The sequence below is a fragment of the Sminthopsis crassicaudata genome, chromosome 4, assembly GCF_048593235.1.
Source record: "Sminthopsis crassicaudata isolate SCR6 chromosome 4, ASM4859323v1, whole genome shotgun sequence".
Lineage (NCBI taxonomy): Eukaryota > Metazoa > Chordata > Mammalia > Dasyuromorphia > Dasyuridae > Sminthopsis > Sminthopsis crassicaudata.
Window position 1 is genome coordinate 260,174,193 of NC_133620.1, and position 8,351 is coordinate 260,182,543.

General features: G+C 34.6%; 1 protein-coding gene across 1 annotated transcript in view; it reads right to left on the reverse strand.

Annotated features, from left to right (window-relative positions):
* Nucleotides 1–5,829, reverse strand: part of GFRAL (GDNF family receptor alpha like) — a 46,809-nt gene extending 40,980 nt beyond the window's left edge. The window contains exon 1 of the mRNA XM_074264710.1: nt 5,795–5,829. Coding sequence (XP_074120811.1) covers nt 5,795–5,829 — 35 coding nt within the window. The remainder of the gene's footprint in view (nt 1–5,794) is intronic.
* Between the last annotated feature and the right edge of the window lie 2,522 nt (nt 5,830–8,351).

Consider the following 8,351-nt stretch of genomic DNA (forward strand, 5'->3'; position numbering starts at 1 on the left):
GGTTTGTCCAGTTACTTTGCTTATTTGCAAGACTAAGTAGAGACAGTATGCCCAGTGATTTGAGGGGAATGGAGATGTGGAGCAAACCTTTACCTTGGGCTGTAACTTAACTAACCAAATATCAAATCTGTTCCAATGGTAGTATTTTCTGGTGGATAAATTCATCAGCCCATTTTGTTGGGCAAGAAGAGCTAGTTTATTTCATTAGAATGTCTAAATGGGATATCAGAGAGTGGTACCATGATATGCAAGTAAATTGGTTTTAAGTGGGGGAGGACTGTGCAAAATTGCTAGCATTTCTTTCTCTTTTCGAGTCATCTGAGTCTAGTGGGAATATATGGGATAACTTGAGATGGGCCTGGCTGCAGTAGGGGACCTTGGCTTTTTGCTTTCAATGTTTCCCAATATCAGGGTCTTTTCCAAAGAGTTCCATCTTCTTGTTATGTAGCTAAAGTATTTAAACTTCAGGTTCAGAATTTGACTTTCCAGTGAATACTCTGAATTAATTTTTAAACATTAACTTATTTGATCTCTTTACTATTCAAGGGATTCTGAAAAAAAAGTCTTTTTCAATACCACAATTCAAAAGCATAGATTCTCTGGTGTTCAACTTTTCTTATAATCCAATTGTCACAGCCATACATTGCTACTGGAAAAAAACATAGTTTTGACTATATACATTTTTGTTAGAATGGTGATTTCTCTGCTTTTTAGTATTCTGTACAGATTTTCCATAGCTTTCCTTTTTTCTTTTTTTTATGTTAAACTTCAAGACAGCTTTTTCATTCTCTTTCACCTTCATCACGAGGCTTTTTAATTCTTTAATTCCACTTCACTTTCTGCCATCAGAGTGGTATCATCAGCATATATGAGATTGTAAATATTTCCTCTGGCAATCTTAATTCCAGTTTTTGATTCATGCAGTCTGGCATTTTTCATGAATTTCTTTGCTTGTAAAATATGAAGGAAATAAATGATATTGTTATTCCAAATTTTACAAATGAGGAAAAAAAGCAGATAAAAGATAAGTGACTTGCTCTTATCTTTTACATCTTGTAAGTATCTTACAACTGGATTGGACTTCGGTCATCCTGCCTATATGTCCAACACTCTATGCAATGTTCCATCTACCTGCATCATACAGTCTGGAAGAGAGGAAATTAAAAGTATGTGATATCCTTTTAGGAATATTGGATTTGTTCACTACTGATCAGAGATGCAAATTAGGACAACTCTGAGAAACCACTACACACCTGTCAGATTGGCTAAGATGACAGGAACAAGTAATGATGAATGTTGGAGGGGATGTGGGAAAACTGGGACACTAATACATTGTTGGTGGAGTTGTGAAAGAATCCAACCATTCTGGAGAGCAATTTGGAACTATGCCCAAAAAGTTATCAAAATGTGCAAGCCCTTTGATCCAGCATTGCTGCTATTGGGCTTATATCCCAAAGAAATACTAAAGAGAAGAAAGGGACCTTTATGTGCCAGAATGTTTGTGGCAGCTCTTTTTGTAGTAGCTAGAAACTGGAAAATGAATGGATGTCCATCAATTGGAGAATGGTTGGGTAAATTGTGGTATATGAATGTTATGGAATATTATTGCTCTGTAAGAAATGACCAGCAGGAGGAATACAGAGAGGCTTGGAGAGACTTACATCAACTGATGCTGAGTGAAATAAATAGAACCAGAAAATAGCTGTACACTTCAATGTTGTATGAAGATGTATTCTGATGGAAGTGGATATCTTCAACATAAAGAAGATCCAACTCACTTCCAGTTGATCCATGATGGACAGAAATAACTACACCCAGAGAAGGAACACTGGAAGTGAATGTAAATTGTTAGCACTACTGTCTATCTACCCAGGTTACTTATACCTTCGAAATCTAATAGTTAATATATAACAAGAAAATGGTATTTACACACATATATTGTATTTAGGTTATATTGTAACATATGTAAAATGTATGGGATTGCCTGTCATCAAGGGGAGGGAGTAGAGGGAGAGAGGGGATAATTTGGAAAAATGAATACAAGGGATAATATTATAAAAAAATTACTCATGCATATATACTGTCAAAAATTATAAATAAAATTTTAAAAAAGGAATATTGGATTTGTAAAAGAAAGAATGATTTCAATTATTTGAAGTATTTACTTGTTTTCTCAAGTATTTATGATAAGTAATAATTTATCATAGTAGTAATAACATTATATTTATAATGGTAACAGTAACTTTAAGATCAAGATCAGATTTTAAAATGTGGATTTTAAAAATATATTTATTTTAATGCACATTGTTTTATGAATTATGTTGAGAGACAAAAATCAGAATAAAAGGGAAAGACACTGGGAGAAGAAAAAAAAAAACAGAAAGAAGTGAATATAACATTTGTTGATTTACATTCAAACTCCATAGCTCTTTTTCTGGATGCAGCTGGCATCATCTGTCCAAAGTCTATTGGGATTGTTTTGGATCACTGAATTACTGACAAGAACAAGTCTTTCATAATTGATCCTCGCACAGTTCTGCTGTTATTGTGTACAATGTATTTCAAGTTTTGCTAGTTTCACTCAGCATCAGTCTGTGTAAAACTTTCTAGGACTTGCTAAAATCAGCTTGTTCATCATTTTTATAGTGCAATAATATTGCATTACCTTCATATACCACAACTTATTTAGCCATTCCTCAATTGATGGGCATCTACTCATTTTCCAATCCTTTTCTACCACAAAAAGAGCAGTTACAAACATTTTTACAAATGTGGGTCCTTTTCCCTACTTTATGATTTCCTTGAGATATAGACCCAGTAGTGGCATTTCTGGGTCAAAGAGTAGTTTCAGATTGCTCTCCAGAATGATCAGAACACTTCACAACTCCACTAAAAATGCATTTGTGTACCAGTTTTCCCACATCCACTCCAACATTTATCATTATATTTTCCTGTCATCTTAGCTAGCCTGAGAGGTATGAGGTAGCACCTCAGAGTTATTTTGATTTTCATTTTTCTAATCAAGAGTGATTTAGAACATTTTTAATATGACTATAAATTATTTTAATTTCATCATCTGAAAATTGTCTGTTCATATCCTTTGACCATTTATCAATTGGGGAATGACTTGTATGCTTATAAATTTGACACAATTGTTTATGTATTTTATAAATGAAATCTTTATCAGAAATACTGATTGTAAAGATAAGTTAGAGACTACAAATTTTATTTAGGCTGTTGCAATTCTTTGTACCACACTTACCAAAGAAGCCAAGTCAGATATTATATTTACCTCTCCTGGATAATAAGTAAGAGCTAGCATAATTGCATATAACTCATTCTGCTGAGTGGACTGAAAGGAAGTTCTGACTACTCTTTTTATAGCTAAGTAAGGAGACTATACAGTACAAATGTTATATTTGTATGCATCTGTAAAGATGGTTGGTCCTTTAAGAGGAACTTTAGAAAACTTTTCTTTAAAAATCCATGGCCAATTATGTAATAGTTGAGTTATTTTTAAGGGAAAACCCGTGTATAAAATTTGGAACTATGGCCAATATAATTTGCCACTGTGGGATGGTTTCATAGCATACATTAATTTGTGCATTAGTATAAAAGGTGTATATCTTGTCAGGTCTTATCCCAAATAATTGTACTGCTTGCTTAATGGCCTTTAATAAAATTCTAGCCAGAAGCACTGGGTAAGGAGTAAGGCTTTGTTCTGGTTGTGCTGGGAGGTTCACTCACTCTATCATACTGTCTCCTTGATGGAGAACTGCTGTGGGTGCCTCTTTTGTAGCAAAAACTGATATTTCCAAGGGTTTTTGAGTGACTCTTTCAACCACAATGGATAAAGCCAGTTCAACTTCTCTCAAAGCCTCTTGAATTTCTTTTGAAAGCTGGCGTGGTGAGTTTAAAGCACTGTCTTCCCTTAAAATGTTATATAATGGTTGTAATTTTAGCTGAAAAAATGAAAGTGACTAGTTTACCCCTTACCAAATCTTCCTGCTTGACTATTTTTATACATACCCTATTCCCAGATCAAGGGGATTCTTCTGCTGAACTCACTGATCTCATCACTGCTGCTGTGTACCTTACTTTGTAAGTTTAGGTGTAAAATATGTGCTTTCTAGAACCCCAGAGTTGGGGTGCCAAAATACAATATGCTTTCTAGAGCCCCCACACTGGGGTACCAAAATATACCATCTAAACTAGCTTTTTGGAGGATCTTGGGACCAGCCCAAGTCCTTGGTCTTAGTGGAGGAATAATGAAGCAGGGACCCACAAGGATGTCAAAACATGGAGTCCTCCATTTATTCCAGATTCTCTCACCCTAATATGCCCTAATACCCTTATAGAACCAAAGCAACACTGTATATGGGCTAACTATATAACTGTTGATATACTGAGTGCATGTGGAACCACATAAATGACTTGCTATTGTATGTAGTTGACTTTTTGCCACTTGGTATCACTCTGCTTCAACTACAACACATGTTGTCACCACCTCCTGACTGCTCAGGTAGGCCTGAGAGCCCTTGGGGAGATGAGGTGCCAAACTATACATTGTTAGCTGGTTCTCTCTGGGCTGAAGGATCTTATACCTCCCCCAGAGTTTCCCCACTATCTGTGGCCTTCTAGAAACACCCAAATATTTTACTTTGTTTATAGTTATATTAAATGGAATTTCTCTTTCTATCTCTTGCTAACAAGCTTTATTAGTAATATATAGAAATGCTGATGATTTGTGGGGATTTATTTTCAATCCTACAACATTGCTAAAATTGTGAATTATTTCCAGGATGATTTCTAGGATTCTCTAAATGTATCATTATATCCTCTATAAAGAATGATGCTTTTATTTCCACCTTGCATATTATAATTCTTTTATTTTTTTTTTCTTTTCTTATTGCTAAAGCCAATATTTGTAATACAATGTTCAATAATAGTGGTGATAATGGGCATCTGTTTCACTCTTGAACTTATTGGGAATATGTCCAACTTCTCTCTATTACAAATAATGCTTGTTGTTGGTTTTAAATATATTGCTTATTATTTAAAGGGAAATTTAATTTATCCCTATGATTTCAAGTGTTTTAGTAGGAATGGGTGCTGTATTTTATCAAAAGCTTTTTCTGCCTCTATTGAGATTAACATATGATGTCTGTCAGTTTTGTTATTGATATTATCGATAATGGTAATAGTTTTCTTGATTAAACAGTGCTTCATTCTTGGTATAAATCACACTGGATAATAATGTATTATTTTGTTGATAAGTTAGTGTAATTTATTTACTAATATTTTATATAAAACTTTTGCATCAATATTCATTAGGGAGATTGGTCTTAATTTTCTTTCACTATTTGGCTTTTCCTGGTTTAAGTATCAGTACAATATTTGTGTCATGGAAGGTCTTTTTGCAACAAAATCCTGAAAGTCTGACAATTCATTGAATGTCCATTTTTAAGGGGATTGTGCTTAATTTTGCTCTGTATGATATTTTTGGACACAAACTTATTTTTACTCTTCAATATAGTGTTCCATGACTTGAGATCTTTTAAAAATAGCTGCTGCTAAGCCATATTTGGGTCCTTTCTCCTTTGCCTACTCATTTTTTTTAAAATAAGAGTTTGTTAGTGTAATTACCTCTACTATTCTAGATGGGGATAGGGTAAGGGATGGAGCCTCTGGCTTCATTTCTGTTCATCCCTCTAATATGGAATCTAAAAGAACTTTATCCTCCTATAAGTGGTTGCAGTCAACAACCTCCTGCCTCCACAGCTTATGTACTTACTCAGAATTGGCTGGTTCCTTATCATTGAGGACCATGTTGCAGCAGCATAGTTGGGTCTGGTATTCCTTATCATCAGAGGTTCCCTCAATATTCCTGATTAAGACCCTTGACTTCCCATACTATCCAGAAGGTAAATGTCCCTGTGGTTGGGGCTAAAGGCTAACCCAGTTAGCCTCGGGACTCTGCTTGCTGTTTCAGTGGAGATAGCATGGAAGTGTTTTCACTTTACTTTGGCCAAACTTGCATCCTGGAATCTTTCTACAGATCTTCTCCAGTTGTCCCAGGAGGATCACTATTCTGACCCAGCTATTATTTGCTGTTTCACCCCTCCAAATTCACCATGAGGTGCAATTTTGTTTTGTTTGGAGGGAGGAATATGAAGAGCTTGGAATTTTCTGACCTATTTTGCCATCTTCCAAAATCCTCTTCAAATCCTTCAAATTCCACTTCCCTTTGAAAACTTCAGGTCTTTATCGGGGTAAAATGTCATATCTATTTTATATCTTTTGATGAAATAGGGAGTATAAGGGGAGAAGGGCTAATCATAAGCATATCATTTCCATCTCCATTCTCGGTAAGTGGTAACTAATTGGCTTGGTGAAAAGATCTGGGCCAAGAGTCAGAAACATCTGAGTTCAAATCCAGCCTCAGACACTTGCTAACTTTGTGATCATGGGCAAATCTCTTAACCTTTGTTTGCCTTAATCCACTGAAGAAGGAAATAACAGATCATTCCAGCATCTTTGCCAAAAATGAAAAATAAAAACAAAAATATGTGTGATTACAAAGAGTTAGTTGCACATGACTAAATAACTGAACAACATGCCCTTTACCTTCACCTTGGCCCTGAGAGCCAGCTGCAGACTTGAGCATGAAGCTACTATTATGATATTTGTTATTTCTTATAAAATTTACAAAACTACCATTTTTATTAAGTTGCTCTCATTTTTTATGTCATTGATGAAATTTTTTAGTATTGTGCCCCTAGTTGTGCTTCATTTTTGAAGAGGACCAAAATGACATCACTATATTAGAATTGAGTTACAGTGTGTCCAATTGTGGCTGATCAGACCAACATGAGCTTCAAATGCTCTGTCACTGTTCAGACACAAATAGTCCATGTTAATGTTTGGAGTGGCTTCTATAATTTTGTGCATCTCATATTTCCTTTGGGTTAATTCAATTTTGCTTTGCTCATAGAACACGGTAGGTTCTCTGATGAGGACATGCCATTCTAGAGGTCCTATGCCAGATTCTCCTATGTAAGCCAATCAATTATAAGTCTATTCTTTATAAACTCTTTGATTCTTATTACATTATTTTGCATAGTTCAGAGATCCTTAAGAATGCATATGTAACATTATAGCAGATTATCTCTCTGTATATGTATATATTTATGTACATGTATACATGTATACATGTATATGTATTAGTGCATACATACATACACACTCTTTGTAAACTATATTTGCAATATAAACACATTCTATATACTAAACTTAACAATCTGTATATTTGCATAGCTATTTCTTATTTTATATATGAGAAAATGATTATAAATACCAAATTATTGGAGAGATATCTGATTTTTCCTCAAAATGTACCTCACCTAGATTCATTTATCTAGATGGAACTGTTATTTTACACAAACAGGGAACCTTAAAAAGAATTTAATCTAAGATAAATTTTGGTCTATTTATTCCAATATGGTAGGTTTAGGCAGTAGGATAGATCCATTGTCAAGATTGCCCAAGATTGGGGGTTATTTGGACTTAAATGACATAATCAAAGTCCATTCCTCATTCTCTTATTAGAATAGGTTTGCGTCTCATTATAATATTTATTCTCTTATTACTTGCCAACCAATCAGAGTCCATTGCCATCCTCAGGAATAACCACTCTTCCAAGGATATATAAACTCTGAATGGGCTCTATGAGGGGGTTTTGGCATTTGAAATTATCATTGATGGGGGCAGCTAGGTGGCGAAGTGGGTAAAGTACCATCCTTGAATTCAGGAGGACCCAAGTTCAAATCTGGTCTCAGACACTTAATACTTTCTAGCTGTGTGACCCTGGGCAAGTCACTTAACCCCAGCCTCAAAAGAAATTATCATTGACCCTTTTAAAAATTAATTATTGTTTGGGGGAACCTTCTCTCTCTCAATAAGTAATAATTTAAGCTTTGTTTTTCATATTAAAGCTTTTTTGGAATATATTCAAAGATATATTTTTTCTCAAAAGTTATTTCAAAGAGTGCTTCATATCTATTTAAAAGCAGAAATAGTTTTTAACTTACATATGAATTATTATGAATTGATTTTAAATTTATCCATCTATAATTCTATGGAAGAATTTAGTCAGGTTATAGAGAACAAAATGTGAGTTGCAGGAAAGCTATCAATTTCACAAAGTTCTCTTTGTATTTTTTTGGAAGTGTTGTCTCCAGCCTGGGCAGAGGAAGATTGACAGGTCATCTTCAGACTGAAGAATATGCCTGGAACTAAGAATCACGAGATGAGCTTATTTTCTGCAAAAGACCATAGAATAGAGTGCTGTC